This window comes from Piliocolobus tephrosceles, chromosome 13, assembly GCF_002776525.5.
Source record: "Piliocolobus tephrosceles isolate RC106 chromosome 13, ASM277652v3, whole genome shotgun sequence".
Taxonomy (NCBI): Eukaryota; Metazoa; Chordata; class Mammalia; order Primates; family Cercopithecidae; genus Piliocolobus; species Piliocolobus tephrosceles.
In genome coordinates, this window is record NC_045446.1 from 106,924,508 (window position 1) to 106,949,145 (window position 24,638).

The following is a 24,638-nucleotide window of genomic DNA, read 5'->3' on the forward strand; positions in this document are numbered from 1 at the left end:
TAGCTGGGCGAGGTGGCGGGCGCCTGTAGTCCCAGCTACTCGGGAGGCTGAGGCAAGAGAATGGCGTAAACCTGGGAGGCGGAGCTTGCAGTGAGCTGAGATCCGGCCACTGCACTCCAGCCCAGGTGACAGAGTGAGACTCCGTCTCAAAAAAAAAAAAAAGAACTGGGGGACAGACAAATGGGGTGACAAGACGTGTGTGTACCTATGGTGGCTAGGCTTCTTCAAAAGCCTTTGCTCTCCACTGAATCCACCCTGGGGCAGGACTTAGTACTCAGACACACACCCAAGCGGCTCTACCTCAAAGCATTCCAGAAAAACGGGAATTTTACTGAAAGACTTCCTGGAAAGGGAAAGGAGAACTTATAGGACCTCTCCTTTCCCTCTAAAATCTTCAGACTACATTTCTTCCTCTTTTTCTCTTAGGTTTCCAGATATATTACCTCCCAATCCCTCCCTGCCCCTGGGAGCCTCAATTCTCCCAAGATATTTAGGTGTCTTCCCTAGTCTGCAAACTGTACTAAGTAAACAAACAAACAAAACCCTTGTTAGCCAGACAGTGGCCCCTCTAGGCAGGCTCCTTCAGACTCAGAGGATCCCACCACAGATGTCCGGAAGAAAGAGAAGCATGAGCTCCTTCTGTCTCCCAGTGGCAGAGCAGCATTTTTATCCCCCAGGCTTCTGGGAAAGGAACCTTAAATGCCTTCTGAAAGCAGGTCTCAACCTTTCCCAACGGCTAGGCCTCTCTTTACAGCTCTTAGTTGACAAGGAAGAAGAGAATGGGCAGCCCGGAGTCCAAGATCCTGCTCCCAAGTGACTGTCCTCGCTGTTCTACACCCGGCTCCTAGAAGCCAGCTTGGGTACAGGATCAGTTTCCCGATTCCCCCTCCATCGGCCTCGATCGCTCCGTGCAATGTGCCCCTCTCCTCATTAGCACCCACATTATCCTGGAATCCTGGACCCTGGGGCCCCATCTCCCTGGGGTCCCCCACGTCAGGACTTCAGGCACCCTCTGTGCAGCCCTCTCATCCTCAGACGCCGGTTCCCCCCACTTCTGGGCCCCCCTGACTTCCCAGGTCCAGCCCCACACCTAGTTCCCAACTCACCGGCCCGGCCGCAGCTGCCGCCGCCTCCCTGCGGAAACTCGCGGCTTCCCGGGAGCCGGAGGAGCAGTGACAGCAGCATCACTTCCGCCCGCGGCGCAGCCAATCAGCGCGGCGCCTGCGGCCCAGCGACCCCACGGGCCCCAGCAACCGGCGCCCGGGGTCCGGCTCCAGCGGGCGGCCTCCGCAGGCAGGGGCCGTGCGGGCGCTGGGGGCTGAACCCGCGGGCTCCGCCTCCCCGAGTCCTCGGGGCATCTTCCACATAGTCCCTCTTCAGAAGGTTCTCCTTCATGGCGTCCTCTGTAAAGGGCATCTCTGTTCCGACCTTTAAAATCCCCTAGTTGCTCTTCTCCCTCTGACTGTCATGGCCCCGACTGTCCCTGTAATCTTTCCAGAGGGGATCCTGCCCCGCCAGGTCGCCTTCCTTCTCGCAGTCGGCTCTTCCTTCTTCCCTGCGCCCCGGGAGAGTCCACCTGTATCTCAGGGGTCTCCCGCAGCATCCCCGTGCCCCGGCGGCGCCAGCTCTCGCCGCCAGAGGGCGCCGTCGGGGGCGGCGCGGCGCCACCGCGGCCTCTCCTCTAGCGGCCGGAGCCTTGCCCCCTCCGCTCGTGCCGCCGGAAGTGGGAGGTGCCGCGCGCGGGCCGGCGCTCGACCCCTCCCCCCGTGGCTCGGCCGCCCCCTCCCCCCGCTCCGCCCGCTCAGGTGCGTCCCGTCCCTCCCCCACTTTCTTCCCGGGGGCGCGGCGCGGGAGGTGTGTGCGGGGCGAGCGTGGGTGGGGGTTGCGGGGCGAGGGCCGGGGAGGGGGGCCGGGTGGGGGGCGTGGAGGGTGCTGTGAGAACCGAGGCGGGGGTCCCGGCCTAGAAGTGGAACGGGGGGGCTGGCAGTGGGGTGGGGGGGGGGCCAGGGGAAGGGGGGGGAGGGGGGCTGGTCCGAGCCAGCGGCCAGCCTAGCAGCCCCCTGTGGAGGGTGGCCAAGGCCACCCAGCGCCGTTTCCCCCCATTGTCCTCTTCCCGTCTGTCCCCTGTTCTCGCCCGAGGACCCGTGGCTCCGGCGCCTCCGCTTCGCTGGTGGTCGCCCCGGGTTGCTGAGTTCTTTTTGGTACACTCGACCCTCCAGCCAGCTGTTCCTACCCGCGCCACGGGCTCTCTAGCCACGGAGTTGCATGCATGACCCTTATCCTGGGGTTTCGTTCACCGGGCGCAGAGGACCCCCCAGCCCTGGGCTCCTTGGAGACGGGATGTTTGCACCTGAGGGAGCAGCAGTGGCGATTTGGGGCCCATTTTCTCCCAGGAGCTTTGTATAAGGAGGGGAACTGAGGCACAGGGTCTGTGGGCTGTGACTGAGGTGTTGACACAACCCCATCTGCCTGTCTACCCCGTGCGCTCTTCAGTGTTCCAGGGGGCAATACCTGTGATGCTGTTAAAATAAAAGCAAGAATGCAAACTAACCCTACGTTCACCCCCACCTCCCAAGTATTTTGATTTTCTTTTCTCCTCATAAGGTCATAAGTTTGCTCTGCAGCATAGAAGATGACCTTCTGGTTTTTAAAAAAGGCATCCGTCCCAGTTCCCTTAGTTATGTTACCGTGTTTTTCACCTTGTCATTTTCAAGCTAGAGAACCCAGGATTCTTTTTTGCACCACTGGTCACTCTGAAGAGTCTGTACTTTCCTCAGTTAGTGGGTATCAGGTCTTTCCCATCTGTGGGGAGCACACTGACAGTAAAAGATGCACCCTGGATTGCCCAGTATTGCGTTACTTGTTCACTTACAGGCAAGCGCCTCCAAAAACTTCACTTAAATTAATGGAGAATGCTTTGAATGTAACAGCCGTAAAGTGATTTAAAAACGTGAGATCTGATTGATACCGAAAAGTACATCTTTTATTATAAATGATAATAGACAAGGTAGGCTTGGGACCACTTGGAAGATCCTGGCAGACTAAGATCTATTGTTTGAAAAGACTACATTTCTGCCAGAAGTGAAAATAAGATCTTTGCACAGACTCCTAGATATTTATGTAAATACGGTGACTTCTGAGGATTGTTGCCCGCTAGGACTTTGCGTACAATGTCTCTTTTAATACTCTTGAGTATTTTCTCCTGGAGCCCAGGTTTTTGTGTTTCTTTACTGCAACAGTTCTGTTGTGTGGACATTCTGAGGGGGGAGAGATACATTTGTTTTAAACTTTGGAAACTTGTAGCTTGTAATTTGTTTCTGAATGTACAGAGCATAATGGCAGCGTCTGAGGTTGCTGGTGTTGTGGCCAATGCCCCCAGTCCTCCGGAATCTTCTAGTTTATGTGCTTCCAAATCAGACGAAGGTCTCCCAGATGGTCTAAGGTAATGTGTGGACTCCTGACTGGGGAGATTCATTTGGGTAAAGGGTTTCTGAGATGGTCTTGTGTAGCCGGTCTTTCTTTTTGGCTCTGAGGGCACTGCACTAGGTTTTTAAAGGTAGAGGACTGTCTGATCTATCTTTTTATTTCTGGTATCCAACACAGCATCTGATACTCAGCAGGCATGCTAAATGTTTGGAGACTAAATAGAATACATGGGTTCAAACTCATTAAAAAATGCAAATATTTTCCAGCCCTTTCCTACGTGGACTGTATGTTCGTTTAACCATATGTTTAGGCCGGGTGCGGTGGCTCAAGCCTGTAATCCCAGCACTTTGGGAGGCCGAGACGGGCGGATCACAAGGTCAGGAGATCGAGACCATCCTGGCTAACACAGTGAAACCCCGTCTCTGCTAAAAAATACAAAAAACTAGCCGGGTGAGGTGGCGGGCGCCTATAGTCCCAGCTACTCGGGAGGCTGAGGCAGGAGAATGGCGTAAACCCGGGAGGCGGAGCTTGCAGTGAGCTGAGATCCGGCCACTGCACTCCAGCCTGGGCAAGAGAGCCAGACTCCGCCTCAAAAAAACAAAACAAAACAAAACCATATGTTTATATGTTTTATATGAGAAGTGTTACATTGGTATGTGTACATGGATTCTAAATATATATACCCACAGACACACAATTACCCAGACTTGCATCTCATAGTAGCTAATATAATACATTGTTATGTACAATGTTGAACTAAATCAACTATATAGTTATCCCACAGTGTATGTTGGAGATTGGTTCCAGGACCCCTACTGAGGATACCAAAATCTATAGATGCTCAAGTCCCTTACATAAAATGGTGTAGTATTTTATCGGGGACAGGCATATGCACACCCCACTTAAAGCAATTAAAAAGATAAATAGATAAAATGGTGTAGTATTTGCATATAACCTATGCATGTCCTCTCATATACTTTAATCTCTAGGTTATTTACACCAACTAATACAATGTAAATGTTATGTAAATAGTTGTGTTGTTTAAGGAATAATGACAAGGAAAAAAGTTTGTGTATGTTCAGTACAGATGCAACCATCCAATTTTTTTCTGAAATTTTTTTTAATGGTTTAAATCTATTTCACTTTCGTTTTTTTGAGATGGAGTCTCACTCTGTTGGCCCAGGCTGGAGTGCTGTGGCACAGTCTTGGCTCACTATAAGCTCCGCCTCCCAGGTTCACGCCATTCTCCTGCCTCAGCCTCCCAAGTAGCTGGGACTACAGGCGCCCGCCATGCCGCCCGGCTAATTTTTTGTATTTTTAGTAGAGAGGGAATTTCACCGTGTTAGCCAGGATGGTCTCGATCTCCTGATCTCGTGATTCGCCTGCTTTGGCCTCCCAAAGTGCTGGGATTACAGGCTTGAGCCACCGTGCCGGCGTTTGTTTTTTTTTTTTTTTTTTTTTTTTTTTTGGGATGGGGTTTTGCTGTGTCGCCCAGGCTGGAGTACAATGGCGTGATCTCAGCTCACTGCAGCCTCCGCCTCCTGGGTTCAAGTGATTCCCTTGCCTCAGCCTCCCAAGTAGCTGGGATTACAGGTGCCTGGCACCACGCCTGGCTAATTTTTGTATCTGAGTAGAGATAGGGTTTTGCCACATTGGCCAGGCTGGGTATTTTACTTTTAAGTGGTTTATTTTTATATTTTAATGAATGGACACAATAATTAATTGTACATATTCATGGGGGTACATACTGATGTTGTGGTACATGTAATGTATAATGATCAGATCAGCATAATTAGCATATCCAACATCACAAACATTTATCCTTTTGAGTATTTTCAGTCCATGGTTGGTTGAATCCATGAATGTGGACCACAGTCTACATAAAGAGGCTGTGTATTCTTCCTCAACTCTTTTTTTTTTGGAGACAAACTCTTGCTTGGTGCCCCAGGCTGGAATGCAGTGGTATGATCTTGGTTCACTGCAACCTCTGCCTCCCGGGTTCAAGTGATTCTCCTGTCTCAGCCTCCCAGGTAGCTGGAATTATAGGCGCCTGCTTGGTAGCCCAGCTAATTTTTGTATTTTTAGTGGAGATGGGGTTTCACCATGTTGACCAGGCTGGTCTCAAACTCCTGACCTCAAGTGATCTGCCCGCCTTGGCCTCCCAAAGTGCTGGCATTACAGGGGTGAGCCACTGCACCTAGCTCCGTCAACTTTTTGTTTTGTTTTGTTTTTGAGACAGTGTCTTGCTCTGTCGCCAGGCTGGAGTGCAGTGGCGCGATTTCCGCTCACTGCAACCTCTGCCTCCCGAGTTCAAACGATTCTCCTGCCTAAGCCTCCCTAGTAGCTGGGATTACAGGTGCCCACCACCACGGCCGGCTAATTTTTTGTATCTTAGTAGAGACAGGGTTTCACCATGTTGTCCAGGATGGTCTCAATCTCCTGACCTTGTGATTGGCCCGCCTCAGCCTCTGGAAGTGTTGGGATTACAGGCGTGAGCCACTGCACCTGGCCCTCCCTCAACTATTTTCTAGAGTACCTGAGTCCTCTAATACAATAGCTAACACTTAACTACAGTTCTATATGTGTTAACACATTTAATCTTCAAAACAGTCTCAGGAGGTAGTGATCTTATTATTATTCCTATTCCCATTTACAGGTGAGGAAACTGAGACACAGAGAGGTTAGTAATTTGCCCAAGGTTTCCAAGCTATGTTGGAGTCAGAGTTTTGATAAAGTCAACTACATACACTAGTAATAATGGCAGCTAAGGTTTATTGAATGTTTACTATATGCCAGGCACTATACTGAATATTTCATGTGCATTATCTCATGTAATCCTCACAACAGTCCTATTAGGAGGATAGTATTATTTCTGTTTTACAAATAAAGTAACTTGCCAAGAGTCAAACAGCTTGTAAGTGGTGGGCGGAGTCAGGATTCAAACTCAGGTACTATATATGCCTGAATTTTTAATTAAGTACCTCCTCACAGTTAACTCCCAGCAGGAAGGAATCAGTTTCGAGTGTTTATATTGAGACAGGGTCTCCCTCTATCACCTAGGCTGGAGTACAGTGGTGCGATCATGGCCTACTGCAGCCTCCACCTCCTGGGCTTAAGCAGTCCTCTCACTTCAGCTTGCCAAGTAACTGGAGCTGCAGGTGCACGCCACTACATTCGGCTACTTTTAAAATTTTTTTGTAGAGACAAGGTCTTGCTATGTTTCCCAGGCTAGTCTTGAACTCCTGACCTCAAATAATGCTCCTGCCTTGACCTCCCAAAGTGTTGGGATTACAGGCATGAGCCATTGCTCCCCACCGAGGTATTCTTTCAGTTGTTTTATTTTGAACTAGTATGATTGAGGAAACAAAGGTGCATCAACTTGAATCCTCTGTGCTGGTTGGGTATGGTTAAGAGTGTCAGTTATAGAATTAGTTTAAAAAAAGAGGGTGGGGTCAAAGAAATTAAACATAAGCGTTAATTCCTGGGTGAAAGATGTACAATTGTGAATGTTGGATATCATTGTAAATATGTTTTAAGACCCCTTTAAAAAGCAATCCCTCACTTCAGCTGGGTGACAAAGTGAAACCCTGTCTCAAAAAAATCAATCAATCAATAAATAATAAAAGCAGCACCTTGAATGGCTGTGACAAGTGACAGAATATCCTAATATTAAGCATATGTATACTTACTCTGTGGGATAAAATTTCTATTGACAGCTTCAATTTTGGATTCAAAATTGTCTGTACTTTAGACAACTTAAAGTGTAGATGCTATACTCTGGAAAACTGTTGAAGAACCTAAAAAGTGGTTCTGGTCAAAGATCTCTATAATGAGTTTGAATGAAAATTATTCTTGTGAAAGGTGAGAGAGGAATCAAAACAATATTTCTAAGTTAATATTTTATTATAGTATGTATAACTAAATTAGTACATGTAACTAAAATATTCTAACCAGCATTAGGCTAATTCATCAGTATCCCCAAAACTTATTCCAGTTGGCCCTCAAAAATTATTTGGATCTTCAGAATCATTTATGTTTGGCCATTTACTGTAGACTGTCTTTAGAACCCAGGTTTTTGGCCGGCTGTGGTGGCTCACGCCTATAATTCCAACACTTTGGGAGGCTGATGCAGGCAGATGGATCCCTTGAGCACAGGAGTTTGAGACCAGCCTGGGCAACATGGCAAAACCATGCAAAAAATACAAAAAGTTAGCTGGGCATGGTGGCATGTTACTGTAGTCCTAGTTACTCAGGAGGCTGAGGTGGAGGATCGCTTGAGCCAAGGATGTTGAGACTGCAGTGAGCCTCGAATGCACCACTGCACTCTAGCTTGGGTGACAAGAGTTTAGACCCTCTCTAAAAACAAAAACAAAAAACAAAAAACTAGGTCTTAACCACCAAGCTATACTACCTGCACATGGGATAGAAATCATTGGATTGAAACTAAGTTTTTTCATTGTGATAGGAGGGTTTACATAGTCTAGTTTTGTTCTTCTAGTAGTTAAGTTAAAAGTATTATGACTTTTCTTTTCATCTTATGTGTTTGATAGCACCAAAGACTCTGCACAGAAACAGAAGAACTCACCTCTGTTGAGTGTAAGCCAAACGATAACCAAGGAGAATAACAGAAATGTCCATTTGGAGCACTCAGAGCAGAATCCTGGTTCATCAGCAGGTGACACTTCAGCAGCGCACCCGGCAGTTTTAGGAGAAAACTTGATAGCCACAGCCCTTTGTCTTTCTGGCAGTGGATCTCAGTCTGATTTGAAGGACGTGGCCAGCACAGCAGGAGAGGAGGGGGACACAAGCCTGCGGGAGAACCTCCATCCAGCCACTCGGTCTCTTAAGGCAGGGTGCCATACAAAGCAGCTTGCCTCTGGGAATTGCTCTGAAGAGAAATCCCCACAAGCCTCCATCCTAAAGGAAGGTAACAGGGACACAGGCTTGGATTTCCGACCTGTGGTGTCTCCAGCAAATGGGGTTGAAGGAGTCCGAGTGGATCAGGATGATGATCAAGATAGCTCTTCCCTGAAGCTTTCTCAGAACATTGCTGTACAGGTCAAGTGTCAAGTTTCTACTACTAAAATGTAACAGGGGGGTGGTGGGGTTCAGGGTAGGAGATATTTCTTAATATTTGGTGGAGAACTTGCTGGCTTGTTTTGTTTTTTGTTTTTTTGCTAGCAACCATCATACTTTTTTCATACAGTGCCATGCAATGACTTCATTCTGATGTTCAGTAAATAAGAAAGCCAGTAGCTAGTGTCTAATCTTATGGCAAGTAGGAACTTTATGACCTACGTAGTCTCTTTCACTGAGTAACTGATGAGTTCAGGACATTAGCATTTGTATTTATCCCCTTTGCCCTTGCGGGAAGAATCCTTGTTAATTCTCTGAGTCACATCTTAAGAAGTACAGTGTATCCTGCCTTCTAGTGACGGGTGTGCTTTGTTGTAGGAGAAAGTATGGGCACAACAGACTGTAGAGGGCAGACGTCTCATCTCAGACTTGAGGCTTTCTCTCAGTCAGTCGTTGGGTCTTGTTTGGGTTATTTTGTGGGACCGATGATTAATGCAGGGTGGATGTTGGTGTCCATTTGCCAGAACTACATTGCTTAGCTTGCTTGGAAGCTGGTAAGGGGAAAGAGCAAAAAGTTAGTTACCTGTGGCAGAATTCTAGGTGTTAGTGATTCTGCCTCTTTTAAAGTGTCTCTGAACAATTCTAAATACAACTTTTTTCCTTTATAGACTGATTTTAAGACGGCTGATTCAGAGGTAAACACAGATCAAGATATTGAAAAGAATTTGGTAAGTATTTAAACTGTCATTGTTGTTATATGAAGTCATTATCAAACAGAAGATCTAGAGGCATATCATCTCAGTTGGAAAAGGTGCAGGAGTCCCCTTCATAAAATCCCTGACAGATGGTCAACTAACTTTTCCTTGATCACTTCCAGAGATGGGAAGCTTACTACCTGACAATGCAACCAGTTACGTTTAAAAAAAAAATAGCTCTTATTGGCAAGGCACAGTGGCTCACGCCCATAATCCTAGCATTTTGGGAAGCTGAAGTGGGTGAATCGCTTGAGCTCTGGAGTTTGAGACCAGCCTGGGCAACGTGGTGAAACCCCATGTCTACAAAAACTACAAAAATCAGCCAGGTGTGGTGGTGGATGCCTATGGTCCTAGCTACTCAGGAGGCTGAGGTGGGAGGATCACCTGTTCACCTGAGCCCAGGAGGTCGAGGCTGTGTGAGCCATGATTGTGTGATTGTACTGCAGCCTGGGTGACAGAGTGAGACCCTGTCTCAAAAAAAATTAAAAAAAAAAAAAAAAAAAAAAAAAAAAAGGCCAGGCCCAGTGGCTCACACCTGTAATCCCAGCACGTTGGGAGGCCAAGGCAGGCGGATCACCTGAGGTCAAGAGTTTGAGACCAGCCTGGGCAACGTGGTGAAACCCCATCTCTATTAAAAATACAAAAATTAGCCAGGTGTGGTGGCGTGTGCCTGTAATCCCAGCTACTTGGGAGGCTGAGGCATGAGATTAGCTTGAACCTGGGAGGCAGAGATTGCAGTGAGCTGAGATCGTGCCACTGCGCTCCAGCCTGGGTGTCAGAGTGAGACTGTCTCAAAAAAAAAAAAAACAAACAAACAAACAACAAAAAAACGAAAAGTAGCCAGGGGTGGTGGTACTGCCTGTAATCCCAGCTACTTGGGAGGTTGAGGCAGAAGAATTGCTTGAACCTGGGAGACTGAGGTGGCAGTGAGCTTCTTGTTTCAGGCCCGGTGTGGTGGCTCATGCCTGTAATCCCAGCACTTTGGGAGGCCGAGGTGGGTGGATCATGAGGTCAAGAGATTGAGACCGTCCTGGCCAATGTGGTGAAACCCTATCTGTACTAAAAATACAAAAATCAGCTGGGCGTGGTGGCACATGCCTGTAGTCCTAGCTACTCCGGAAGGTGAGGCAGGAGAATTGCCTAAACCCGGGAGGTGGAGGTTGCAGTGAGCTGAGATCGCACCACTGCACTCCAGCCTGGTGACAGAGCGAGAATCTGTCTCAGAAAAAAAAAAAGTTCTTATTATACTTTTCTCTTGAGCCTTATGGAATAAATCCAGTTCCTTTCCTGCTTGTTAGCCCTGTGTATATTTGAAGTTTTTTTATGCCTGTTCACCTTATTCTCTTACTCCCCAAGTTCAAACCTTTCCAGGTGAAACATCCTCAGATGTTTTTAGTATTCTTTTTGATACTATTTTGATACTATTTTCCATTTCTTTATCATCATTCTGGTGACTTTCACCTAGACATGTTCCATTTTATCAATATTTGTTTTAAAAAATGATCTCGAGAACCATATATGATAGTACAGATACAGTATAATTACTTTATAATATAGTGGGATCTCTTAGTATCTCTCATTCTAGACACTATTTCTTAAGCTTACATTGACTTATTTTGGGAATTTTTTCATACTGTTAAGCTTTTAGTCAAATTCCATCCAGTCTTTTTTTCATAGATTATTTATTTGTATCTTTCTAATTTTACCCCCAGATAGTTGGTTTTTGAAGAGAACGTAACACTTACCTTTGTTAAAATGCTCCCTTTGATCCATCACTGGCCTTTTGTGGCTAAAACTTCCACCTTTAAGTATATGGATATCTAAATGTACACTCTTTAAAGGGAAAGTAATGCTGGGAAAGGCACCCCAGGAAGAGGTCTTTAGGGTAAGATATGTTAATTTATAAAGAGTAGTATAAAAAGGGAAAGTGCTTGTAGCAACCAGATAAGAGAGTGGATATTTGGTGCAAGTTGAAGAAGTTGAAGGGCATATGGAAAAAGTTGCTGGTGTACATTAACCAGATGGAGCCAATAAAAGTTTTAAAACAGAGTAGCAACTTGGGACGTAATTGTAACAGTTAACTAGATGAAGCAGGAACGCATGAAACCCAGCAAGTTATTGGACCAAAAGAGGCCTGGGGTTGTGTTTTGTTTGGCTCTATCTTTTGGGTGGTAGTGAGGTCTACATGCTTTTAAAAAGGCAATGAGGCTGGGCGCAGTGGCTCATGCCTATAATCTCAGCACTTCGGGAGGCCGAGGTGGGGGTATCACCTGAAGTCAGGAGTTCAAGACTAGCCTGGCCAACATGGCAAAACCTCATCTCTACTAAAAATAAAAAATTAGCCGGACGTAGTGGCGGGCGCCTGTAATCCCAGCTACTGTGGAGGCTGAGGCAGAGAGAATTGCTTGAACTTGGGAGGCGGAGGTTGCAGTGAGCCGAGATTGCACCACAGCACTCCAGGCTGGACGACAGAGCAAGACTGTGTCTTAGACAAACAAAACAAAACAAAACAAAAACCCAAAAAATAAAAAAGGCAGTGAAACTAAGCAGGTGTTAAGCTTGGTGGCAGTATATGAAACCTGACTCCTGTTCTGTTTTCTACCCTTTTCATGTATTCATGGCCATTGCCCACTGCCTACTTTCGAAAGTGTTACTCCTAGTCCTAGGAACCAACTAGCCAAGGATGAAGCAAAGTAACAGTGTATAAACTCTTTAGCTCATTAAGACTGGACAAACTGGATCAAGCATGCCTTTAAGTTATCTCCTTGTATGTAGTAATAGTATGCATGTTAATACTTTTTTCCATGATACAAATTTTTTTCCCCTGATCCTGTGTTCTAAACATGGATCATAGGCTGGGTGCGTTGGCTTATGCCTATAATCCCAGCACTTTGGGAGGCTGAGGTGGGTGGATTGCTTGAGTCTAAGAATTGGAGAACAGCCTGGGCAACATAGTGAGACTTCATCTCTATAATAAAAATTATTATTATTATTATTTAGAAAAATGCATTATAGAAAAAGAAAAAAGTAAAGGGAAAGAGTTGTGGATAAAAGAAAGGCTAGGCATAGTGGCTCACACTTGTAATCCCAGCACTTTGGGAGGCCGAGGCAGGTGGATCTCTTGAGATCAGGAGTTTGAGACCAGCCTAGCCAGCATGGTGAAACCCCATCTGTACTAAAAATACAAAAACATTAGCCAGGCGTGGTGGCACGTGCCTGTAATCCCAGCTACTTGGGAGGCTGAGGCAGGAGAATTGCTTGAACCCAAGCTGCGGAGATTACAGTGTGCCGACATGACACCACTGTACTCCAGCCTGGGAGACAGAGCGAGATCCCACCTCAAAAAAAAAAAAAAAAAAAAAAGTTGGGTGTGGTGGATCACACCTGTAATCTCAGCACTTTGGGAGGCTGAGGCAGGTGGATTGCTTGAGGCCAGGAGTTGAAGACCGGCTTGGCTAACATGGCAAAACCCCATATCTACTAAAAATGCAAAAATTAGCAGAGCATGTTGGCTCACACCCTTAATGCCAGCTACTTGGGAGGCTGAGGCACAAGAATTGCTTGAACCCGGGAGGCAGAGGTTGCCATAAGCCGAGATTGCACCACTGCACTCTAGCCTGGGTCACAGAGTGAGACTCTGTCTCAAAAAAGAAAAATCTGCTGGTTTCAACTTTTCTTTGGTTAAGATCCTCTTTCAGTATCTTTTGGAAACTTTGAATTCTTGTCTCAGAAAAATATATACATACACCAGTTGCAGAGAGTTCAAAGATTCCCTGAGGTCCACCTCTAGAATCCAGGTTCAGAATCCCTGGAAAGGTGTGATGCTGAGTAATCAGCTGTTTGGGACACCTTAGTCACATTTCAGTACATGGACTAAAGATTAGCTTGTCCCAAAGCCAAGGTCCTGTCTTGAGAGTCTTTTTTATTTTATTTATTTATTTATTTATTTATTTATTTATTTATTTATTTATTTTGAGATGGAGTCTCGCTCTGTCGCCCAGTCTGAAGTGCAGTGGCACAATCTCTGCTCACTGCAACCTTTGCCTCCTGGGTTCAAGTGATTCTCCTGCCTCAGCCTCACAAGTAGCTGGGATTACAGGCATGTGCCACCATGCCTGGCTAATTTTGTATTTTTAGTAGAGATGGGATTGCACTATGTTGGCCAGGCTGGTCTCAAACTCCTGACCTCAGGTGATCTGCCCGCCTCAGCTTCCCAAAGTGCTGGGATTACAGGTGTGAGCCACCGTGCCTGGCCTTGAGAGCCTTTTGTAAAAATGATTATAGTATGATATTTTCCCTGTTCGTTTTTTAAATTTTTTTTCTTTGAAAATGGTTATTTAATGAAAAAGTTCAGTTTAGTGCTCTCAGTTTAAATATTATATGGGCTACTTCATACTCAATGTGTTTTAAGTTGGCTCTCTTCAAATTTTAGTGTCCCTTTGAAAGGTAACCATTGATTTTCTTGATTTACTGACATGGGGGTGACAGAGCTAAACTTTTCAGAAGCAGTTCTATGTTTTTATTTATTATTGTAATTTTTTTATAGAGACCAGGTATTACTACATTGCCCAGGCTGGTCTTGAGCTTCTGGCCTCAAGCAGTCTTCCTGCCTTGGCCCCTCAAAGTGCTGGAATTATAGGCCAGAACCACCATGCCTTGTCTAGAAGCCTCACTTCTAATCCAGACTTTATATGAAAGCTTGCTGAGTTGTTCAGTCTGAATACCAGGTTCCCAGACATCTTTAGCGGATCCATCAGTTTTCAGTGTTATTAACCAGTAAGGAATCGTGTTCCTGGACGCTTTTTTGAGACAGAGTCTTGCTCTGTCACCTAGGCTGAAGTGCAGTGGCACAATCTCAGCTCACTGTAACTTCTGCCTCCCAGGCTCAAGTGATCATCCCGCTTCAGCCTCCCAAGTAGCTGGGACTACAGTCGGGTACCAGCATGCCCAGCTAATTTTTGTATTTTTTTTAGAGCCCAGGTTTTGCCATGTTGCCCAAGCTGGTCTCGAATTCCTGAACGCAAGTGATCCGCCCACCTCAGCCTCCCAAAGTGCTGCAGTTATAGGTGTGAGCCACCATGCCCAGCCAATCTCATCATATGTTGATGAATTTAAATTTATATAGCCACATATGGTTAGTAGCTTCATTATTGGATAGTGCGGTCATAGAGCTCTATACAGTGCCTTGGACGGTCACTGGTGAATGTTTCTTATGATTAAATTAGGAAATAAACTTTTCTTGTCTTGTTCATAATAGGATAAAATGATGACAGAGAGAACACTGTTGAAAGAGCGTTACCAGGAGGTCCTGGACAAACAGAGGCAAGTGGAGAATCAGCTCCAAGTGCAATTAAAGCAGCTTCAGCAAAGGAGAGAAGAAGAAATGAAGAATCACCAGGTATTTTGCTTATATTGAAATTGTCAATGAGTTAAGCAGCAGTCTCTGATCAAACTTTAATTTTTTAAAACTTTATGTATTTATTTATTTTTGAGACAGTCTCACTCTGTCACTCAGCCTGGAGTGCAGTAGCGTAATCTTGGCTCACTGCAGCTTCTGTCTGCTGGGCTTAAGTGATCCTCCCACCTCAGCCTCCCAAGTAGCTGGGAACACAGGTGCATGCCACTATGCCTGGCTCATTTTTTATATTTTTGGTAGAGACGGGGTTTTGCCATGTTGCCCAGGCTGGTCCTGGACTCTAGCTAGACTCAAGAAATCCACCCGCTTTGGCCTCCCAAAGGAGGCCTTTTTATTTCAGTTAACTCAAAAATAAAATTAAAGTTTGAGCTGTCTATACCCAACTCAAACTTTAATTTTATTTTTGAGTTAATTGAAATAAAAAGGCAAGGCTGGATGTAGTGGCTCACACCTGTAATCCCAGCACTTTGAGAGGTCGAGGCAGGTGGATCACTTGAGTCCAGGAGTTCGAACCAGCCTGGGCAACATGGCAAAATCCCATCTTTACCAAAAATACGAAAAATGAGCCGGGCATGGTGGTGCGCACTTGTGGTCCCAGCTACATGGGAGGCTGAGGTGGGAGGATCGCTTAAGCCCAGAAGACAGAGGTTGTTGCATTGAGCCGAGATTGTGCCACTGCACTCCAGCCTGAGTAACGGAACGATACCCTGTCTCAAAGAAAAGTATTAATACTCATAGACTTTTTTTTTTTTTTTTTGAGACGGAGTCTCACTCTGTCACCCAGGCTGTAGTGCAGTGGCACAATCTCTGCTGACTGCAAGCTCCGCCTCCTGGATTCACGCCATTCTCCTGCCTCAGCCTCCTGAGTAGCTGGGACTACAGTTGCCTGCCACCACACCCAGCTCATTTTTTGTGTTTTTAGTAGAGACAGGGTTTCACTGTGTTAACCAGGATGGTCTTGATCTTCTGACCTCGTGATCCGCCTGCCTCGGCCTCCCAAAGTGCTGGGATTACAGGCGTGAGCCACTGTGCCAGACCACTCATAGACTTTTAATAGAGAATGTTTGGATAAATTAGATACATCCATATGTTATACAGCTATTTTTGAATTAGATCGGTATTTATTGACGTAATACATTCATGTCAAGTAAAAGAAATCAGGATGCAAAATAATGTATGTAAAACGACCTCATTAAAAAAAAAAGGCAAAGAAATGCATACCTAAGTATATATGTCTTTGTGTGAGCATAGAGAAAGATGTGAAAGCATAATACAAAGCAGTTAACACATTGATCACTCTTATGGGTGGAAGTGGTATGAAGTGGGGGAGTGACTCTTTATCACCTTTGTATTATTTTACTTTTTCTTTTCTTTTCTTTTCTTTTTGAGACTGGGGTCTTGTTCTGTTGCCCAGGCTGGAGTACAGTGGGTGCAGTCAAGGCTCACTGTATCCTTGACTTGACTTTCTGGGCTCAAGCTGTCCTTCCACCTCAGCATCTCGAGTATCTGGACTACAGGCATGTGCCACCACACCTGGCTAATTTTTTTTATTTTTTGTAGAGACAAGGTCTCTGTGTTGCCTAGGCTGGACTCGAACTCCTGGACAAGGAGATCTTCCTGCCTTGGGTTCCCAAAGTGCGAGGATTATAGGCATGAGCCACTGTGCCTGGCCTGTTTGACTTCTTATTTAAAAAAAAAAAAAAAAAGTGTGTGTTTGTACATATATATGTTTGTGTATATATGTGTGTGTGTGTATATATGTATATATTTGTTGTTGTTAAACAGTGAAACAAAACCCATTCCTAATAAAGTAGAAGCATAACAAAATGAAACAAGACAATATTTGTTGGATGTAACAGACCCTCACCTGGTACGAGAACACCTTTCTCAGCATTCTTGACAAGTGTTCATTCAGCCTTTATTTGAACACCAGTAATGGAGAGCTTACTGCTTCACAAGGCAGTATATTCCATTTTTGAATGATTGCAATTGCTAGAAATTATTTTTCCTGTTGAGTTGAAATCTACGTTACTGTAACTTTCTCCTTTAGGTCCGAATACTGGCTTTTGGAGCTACTCATCAACCACGTTCTTTCAATTCAATTTGAATTCACTAAAGTCAACACGTGAATTTGTGATAGTTGAAAATAACCTTTGCATCAAAAGAACTAACTTATTTTCTTTTTTATTTGTGTGTGACTGTAATTGTGTGGAACTCAGGAGATATTAAAGGCTATTCAGGATGTGACAATAAAGCGGGAAGAAACAAAGAAGAAGATAGAGAAAGAAAAGAAGGAGTTTTTGCAGAAGGAGCAGGATCTGAAAGCTGAAATTGAGAAGCTTTGTGAGAAGGGCAGAAGGTAACTGATGTTAAGAATAAAAACCCTGTGTATATGTATATATGCATGAGGGGCCAGACTCGTTTGTATTTGTAGTTTCTTTCCCTTTGGTTTAATTTTTATTTGAAAAACAAGTGTGCAAGTAAAAACTCTCCAATGACTTTAGGTTTTTCAGTATCAAACATTAGACTTCATAGAAAAAAGTTCAGAGATTTATTAAATACTTTGAAATAATAACAGTTAATTGTTGAGTCCCGAGTGTGGTCAAGATTTTGATACAGTCTGGACGTAGCGGCTCACACCTATAATCCCAGTGCTTTGGGATGCCAAGGTGGGAGGATTGCTTGAGGCCAGGAGTTTGAGACCAGCCTGAGCAAGCTAGCAAGACTCCCTCTCTACAAAGAAAAAAAAAAAAAAAATTAGCTGGTTGTAGTGACACATGGCTGTAATCCTAGCTACTTGGGAGGCTGAGGTGGAAGAATCGCTTGAGCCCAGGAGTTCCAGGCTGTAGTCAGCTATGATTACGCCACTGCACTCCAGCTTGGGTGACAGAGCAAGACCTTGTCTCTTAAATAAAAAAAATTTTTTATATGAATCTAACACTGATTTCACTTTATAACCTGATGTTTACAAGTTCAGACCATGGGCCAGGCACAGTGGCCTGTTATCCCAGCACTTTGGGAGGCTGAGGTAGGTGGATCACGAGGTCAGGAAGTTGAGACTATCCTGGCCAACATGATGAAACCCCATCTCTACTAAAATATACAAAATTAGCTGGGTGTGGCGGCACACACCTATAGTCCCAGCTACTCAGGAAGTTGAGGCAGGGGAATCACTTGAACCCAGGAGGCGGAAGGCGGAGGTTGCAGTGAGCTAAGATCGTGCCACTGGACTTCAGCCTGGCGACAGAGTGAGACCCCATCTCAAAAAGAAAAAACAAAACCAAGTTCAGACCATGAGCATACTTTGAATGATTACATTTATGTTATTCAGCATCCAAAGTAAATTTCAAACAGTAACTTTGTAAGCTGTTTGTGAAAGAATTATTTAGTGGATTTGTGTCTTTTTCTGGGTATTGCAGAAAAAGCAAAGTGGGCATAGAATTTGGTCAAATTTTCAATTTTCTAAGTTTCTTTTTTTTTTTTGAGACGGAGTCTTACTCTGTTGCCCAAGCTGGAGTGCAGTGGCATGATCTCTGCTCACTGCAAGCTCCGCCTCCCGGGTTTACATCATTTTCCAGCCTCGGCCTCCTGAGTAGCTGGGACTACAGGCACCCCCCATCACGCCCGGCTAATATTTTTGTATTTTTAGTAGAGATGGGGTTTCACCGTGTTAGCCAGGATGGTCTTGATCTCCTGACCTCATGATCCACCTGCCTTGGCCTCCCAAAGTGCTGGGGTTACAGGTGTGAGCCACCACGCCCTGCCAATTTTCTAAGTTTCTTAAAATGACCTGTTTGGAAATCAGAATATCTGTGAATACTGTGTTGATTTTATTTAAGTTCTACCAAAATGCTTTTTGTTTATCAAAAAAATTTTGGCTTTTGCCAATGCGTCAGACTGCAAGCTCATATGCTGAATCATTTTTTGAGTCTCCAAGGTAATAACTGAAGCTCAACCTGAGGAATTGTGTTTGAGAGAGGGCTTGTAGACCAATCAGTTGTTCTGTTGAGAATCTAGTGCTACCGAATGATTAGAAGGTGGGTCAGTTGTCTATAATGATAATTTTCCAGAAATGATGAAGAATGTACCTGGAATAGAACACTGTCCCAGCCACTGTTAGTGATCAAAGCAGTTGCTCCCACCCCATGACATGGTCTCTGCCTTTGTCTTCACAGTCTGTGTGAGAAAGATGACCATAGACATGTAGCAACTTAGCAGCAGATATTAAAGTGCAGAAACTGGGAAGATGAGTCTATAATGTTATTCTAAGCCCCATAGAAAATAAATTTCCTTGTGATGTGTGCTCTTTACATTCTTTTTTTTTTTTTTTTTTTTTGAGATAGAGTCTTGCTCTGTCATCCAGGTTGGAGTGCAGTGGCACAGTCTCGGCTCACTGCAATCTGTGCCTCCTGGGTTCAAGTGATTCTTTTGCCTCAGCCACCTGAGTATCTGGGATTACAGGCAAGTGCCATCATGCCCAGATAATTTTTTGTAGAGATGAGGATCTCACTGTGTTGACCAGGCTGGTCTCAAACTTCTGGCTTCAAGCGATCCACCTGTCTCGGCCTCCCAAAGTGCTGGGATTACAGGTGTGAGCTACTGTGCTCAGCCTTTTTTAAATTTTAAATTTTTATTTTTTTACCTTCAACAAACTCACTTTTACTCTTTACATTCTTTATGTAACTCTACTATCTTTTCCATTTGATTGAATTGCTACAGATGGTGATTAATACTAATAATTTTGGTGTTTGTGTTCTTGAAGATCCATTTTTTTCTTTAAATTTATATGTCACAGTGTGAGAATAATGTTTTTTGCCATTCTTTCTGTTAAGTGTGGGGTTCAGTTTTCCGGAAGCAGGGGGAATGTCTTTTGTAGGTATCTTTGTTCTAGCAGTGGTGTAGGTTTTGCTTAGCATTCCATCATTCATAGGAACAAGGACGCATAGATTTTAGACATTATATTAGTCACCTTGGCCTGCCATAACAGAATACCATTGACTAGGTGGCTTAAACAGCAGAATATTTTACAGTTCTGGAGGCTGGAAGTCCAACGTAGAGATGCTGGCAGGTTTGGTTTCTGGTGAGAATCTTTTCCTGGCTTGCCGACAGCTGCCTTCTTCTGGTCTCACATGGCTTTTGTGCTATGCATGCATATTCCTGGTGTCTCTTCCTCTTCTTATAAGGACACCAATCCTATTGGATTAGGTTCCCACTTTATGACTTCATTTAACCGTAAGTGCCTCTTTCAAGGCCCAGTATCCAAATACAATTACACTGGGGTTAGGGCTTCAAGATATGAGTTTGAAGGGGCACAGTTCAGTCCATAACAATTATATTTCCTGTTTCTAGTGTTTTCATTCATTTGTTCAGCCAGCATTTATTGAGTATCTACTATGAGCCAGACAGTAGGGCCTGGAGAGTAAAAAGTCTTCAAAGAGATTACTGTTTATTATGAGAGACAGATAGATAAACAGATGATTGCAAAATAGTGTAATGATACCATGACAGTGGTGGTATGAAAGCGTCAGAAAGAGGCACGTAACCCAGACTGGGTAGGGGAGTCATAGAGGGCTTCCCAGGGGATATCATTCCAGAATCGAGTCCTGAAAAATAAGGGGCAGAAGATAACCACCGAATGAAATGCATGATCCTTGGTTTGATCCTGAATCAAACAAACTGTAATTATAGGACATTTTGGAATAATTGGGAAAATTTCAATAGGGACTACGTGTTAGGTAATATTGTGTCAGTGTTATATATTTTGGGTGTATAAGCCCATGTTGAAAAAAGTTTAAGAAATTAAAAAAATATTTTGCATGTGATTATGATATTGTTTCATTATGTAGAAGGATGTTCTTGTTCATAAGAGATACTTGCTGAAGTTTTAGGAGTGAAGTGTCATGATGTAAATGTGGCAAAAAAATGTAACAACTGATAAATCTAGATGACAGGTAGATACTCATTTTATTATTTTATTAACTTTTTGTTGGTTTGAAATTTTCGAAGAAAAAGTAACAGGGGTCAGGGTAGGCATAGGGAAGAATTAGCCAGGCAACAAATGAAGGAAAAGACACTGCCGACTGGGGACTCCGAAATGAGAGAGAAAAGCAAGCCAGATGTGAAGTAGGGGAATGAGTCCAGATCAGAAAAGGCTTTTCTATTGTGTTAAGGAATTTGGGTTTTTCCATGATAGAGATATTGAAGGATTTTTTAAGGGAGGAGAGTATCAAATGATACAATTTGCATTTTATTTTTATTTTATTTTACTTTTTTATTTTTTGAGACAGAGTCTTGCTCTGTTGCCCAGGCAGGAGTGCAGTGGTACGATCTTGGCTCACTGCAACCTCTGTCTCCTGGTTTCAAGTGATTCTCCTGCCTCAGCCTCCTGAGTAGCTGTAACTACAGGCCTGTGCCACTATGCCTGGCTAGTTTTTGTATTTTTAGTAGAGACGAGGTTTCACCATGTTGGCCAGGCTAGTCTTGAACTCCTGACCTCAAGTGATCCACCCGCCTTGGCCTCCCAAAGTGCTGGGATTATAGGCATGAGCCATCATGCCTGGCCTACAATTTGCATTTTAAGTAGATTACTTGGGCAGTGGGAAAATGGATTGGATTAGTGTATTTGACCAGTTAAGGGGACTTATCTTGTCACAGCCTAGGTTAGAATAATTATGGCTGAAACTAAAGTAGTGCCAGTGGGAATGAAAGAAGTGAACACATTTATAAGACATTTAGGGGCAGCACTGATCAATGTGGGTAGACAGGGTTGAGTTAGGGATCACTCCCATATTTCTGGCTTGGAAAATTAGGGAAATAATGGCATTCTTTAATAAGATGTCTTATCTGTCTTACACGTTTTAACTTAAATTCTGCCTTCTTTGCAGAACTGCTTGTGCCATTTCTTTATGAACTGAATCTGAAATTTTTGTTTTGTTTTGTTTTGTTTTTTGAGGTGGAGTCTTGCTCTGTCACCCAGGCTGGAATGCAGTGGTGTGATTTCGGCTCACTGCAGCCTCCATCTCCCAGATTCAAGCGATTCTCCTGCCTCAGACTCCCGAGTAGCTGGGACTACAGGTGCCTGCCACCACACCCGGCTCATTTTTTGTGTTTTTAGTAGAGACAGGGTTTCACTGTGTTAGCCAGGATGGTCTCAATCTCCTGACCTCATGATCCGCCCGCCTTGGCCTCCCAAAGTGCTGGGATAACAGGCATGAGCCACCTCGCCTGGCCTGAAATTTTTTTTTTTAATGTTTTATTCTTTTATTCTTTTAGTGCCATATATCTGATAATTATTTGATAAGTGTTTATTCTATCACTGGATTGGAAATTAAGGGAATTTCACATTAATATTATATAAAGATGAATTTACTTAATAGAAATCTGCTAAGTGCTTTGTACTATTTGAAGGTAGTCACTATGTATTTCAATGTAATTATAATTTTTTTATTTTTAGAAACAGGATCTCACTCTGTTGGCCAGGCTGGAGTGTAGTAGTGGTACAGTCACGGCTCACTGAAGTCTTGAACTCCTGAGTTCAAGCCATCCTTCTGCCTCAGCCTCCCAAGTAGCTGGGACTACAGGTGTGCACCACCTTGCCCATCTAAGTTTTTCTATTTTGTAGAGACTGAATCTCAGTTTGTTGGCCAGGCTGATCTCAAACTCCTGCGCTTTACCTCCCAAAATTTTAGGATTACAGGCGTGAGCCACTGTGCCTGGTCTAATTATATTTTTAAAGGAGACAAACTGAATTTACCAAAATGTAAAAGATCAAATATTTAGTTTAGTCATGTATTTGATTTTTTTTTCTCCTGGACACCTGGCTGCTTTGTCCTGGAAGTTGTCTTGCTTTTGCAGGGACAATTTCTAGTTCCCAGCTTTTATCCTTCAGGTTATTGCTGGCATTAGAAAGGTGAGGTTTCCCTGTTAGTGTTCTTCCAGTGCAGAACCTCTTTTAAGCTCCCTACCTTTAACAGTGAATTATTGTGTCCAGGTGCAATGGCTCATGCCTGTAATCCCAGCACTTTGGGAGGCCAAGGCGGGAGGATCTCTTGAGCCCAGGAGTTTGAGACCAGCCTGGGCAATGTAGTGAGACCTTATCTCTATAAAAAAAAAATTAAACAAAAACAAAAAAACAAAAAAAACGACATCAACAACAAGACAACAGTGACTCATTGGGAATGGCAGTAAGGCTCATGGTGACTTTGTGTTTTAAAAGACATAATTGATGTATATTTTCATAGATGTAGCTTTGGACAAGGCACGTAAAAACTGCAATATCAAGCAATATTTTTCTTTTTTTAAAAAAATTCTCTGAACTTGTCTGATCAATTCATAGGATAGAATGACAGGTACGTAGCAGATTAAGGGAGTTACTGTTCATGGGAAGCATTACTCTGGATGTAATATAAGAGTCTGTGTTGGCCGGGTGCAGTGGCTCATGCCTGTAATCCCAGCACTTTGGGAGGCCGAGGGGGGCAGATCACCTGAGGTCAGGAGTTGGAGATCAGCCTGGCCAGCATGGTGAAACCCCATCTGTATAAAAAAAAATTGGCCAGGCATGGTAGTGGCTGCCTGTAGTCCCAACTACTTGGGAGGCTGAGACATAAGAATTGCTTAAACCCAGGAGACAGAGGTCACAGTGAGCTGAGATCATGCCGCTGAACTCCAGCTTGGGTGATAGAGCAAGATTCCATCTCAAAGAAAAAAAAAAAAAGAATCCATGCTAAATTAAAATTGAGGCCAGGCAAGGTAGTTCACACGTGTAATCCTAGCACTTTTGGAAGGCTGAGGTGGGAGGATCACTTGAGGTCAGGTGTTCAGGACCAGCCTGGGCAATATAGTGAGACCTCATCTCTGCTAAAAGTAAAGAAATTTGCCAGGCATAGTGGTACACGCCTATAGTCCCAACTACTGGGGAGGCTGAAGCGGGAGGATCATTGATCCTAGAAGTTCAAGATTGCAGTGAGCTGTGATTGCACCACTGTACTCCAGCCTGGGTGATAAAGCCAGATCTTCTCTCAAAAAATAAAATTGTCAGGTGCAAGAGGATATATTTTGGAAAATTTTCACCAAGTGCTGTTGTATTTAACTACTTGAGAGGTATGCCTTGAAGTCCTAATAGCTTACATAGCAGTCAACAAATCTAGTATTCCTTAGGTGGAAAACAGTAAGCTAGGCTGTTGCAACATCCCATATTTTGACCATAGGTTTCAGTCCTTCTTTTTTTTTTTTTTTTTGAGACGGAGTTTCACTCTTGTCGCATAGGGTGGAGTGCAATGGCATGATCTCGTCTCATTGCAGTCTCCGCCTCCCAGGTTCAAGCGATTCTCCTGTCGCAGCCTCCTGAGTAGTTGGGATTACAGGTGCCTGTCACCACACCCGGCTAAGGGATGGAGTTTCACCATGTTGGCCACGTCGGTCTTGAATTCCTAACTTCAGGTGATCTGCTTGCCTTGGCCTCCCAAAGTGCTGGGATTACAAGTGTAAGCCATTGCGCCTAGCCAGTCCTTCTGACTTTGTCTTATTCCCAGTAAATTTACACTTTGATCATATCAAGATCTCTTTCTTGTTCAGTGACCTCACTCCATTTCCTCCAAGTCTGTCAACTCCCTGGAAGTATTTCTTTCCATAGCCAGCCTAGACTTACGGTCTGTTACTGGAATTACTTGCTTACCATTACCATCAGTTCTCTTGGTGCCTTGTTCTTTTCATTTTATTTTCCTGTAGTACTGCAGTCCTTAGTCAAGTCAGCCACCTGACCTCTTCGTTCTTCTTTTTTTTGTTGTTGTTTTTTGAGACAGAGTCTCGCTCTGTCACCCAGGATGGAGTCCAATGGCGCGATCTCAGCTCACTGCAACCTCCGCCTCCCAGGTTCAAGTGACTCTCCTGCCTCAGCCTCCTGAGTAGCTGGGATTACAGGCACCCACCACCATGCCCGGCTACTTTTTTGTATTTTTATTAGAGAC

General features: G+C 44.3%; 2 protein-coding genes across 7 annotated transcripts in view; one reads left to right on the forward strand and one right to left on the reverse strand.

Annotated features, from left to right (window-relative positions):
• Positions 1-1,698, reverse strand: part of PCSK7 (proprotein convertase subtilisin/kexin type 7) — a 28,830-nt gene extending 27,132 nt beyond the window's left edge. For 4 of the 5 annotated variants that reach the window (XM_023208306.2, XM_023208307.2, XM_023208309.2 and 1 more), the window contains exon 1: positions 1,107-1,698. The gene's annotated coding sequence lies outside the window, so the exon portion shown is untranslated. The remainder of the gene's footprint in view (positions 1-1,106) is intronic. The other variant, XM_023208310.3, reaches the window with a different exon arrangement.
• The window catches only part of RNF214 (ring finger protein 214), a 56,599-nt gene continuing 33,657 nt past the window's right edge, over positions 1,697-24,638 (forward strand). Inside the window, exons 1-6 of one of the 2 annotated variants that reach the window (XM_023208311.3) lie at positions 1,697-1,805; positions 3,330-3,442; positions 7,977-8,484; positions 9,171-9,230; positions 14,515-14,655; positions 16,893-17,032. In XM_023208311.3, coding sequence (XP_023064079.1) covers positions 3,336-3,442; positions 7,977-8,484; positions 9,171-9,230; positions 14,515-14,655; positions 16,893-17,032 — 956 coding nt within the window. In that variant the 5' untranslated portion in view covers positions 1,697-1,805; positions 3,330-3,335. The other variant, XM_026451668.1, reaches the window with a different exon arrangement.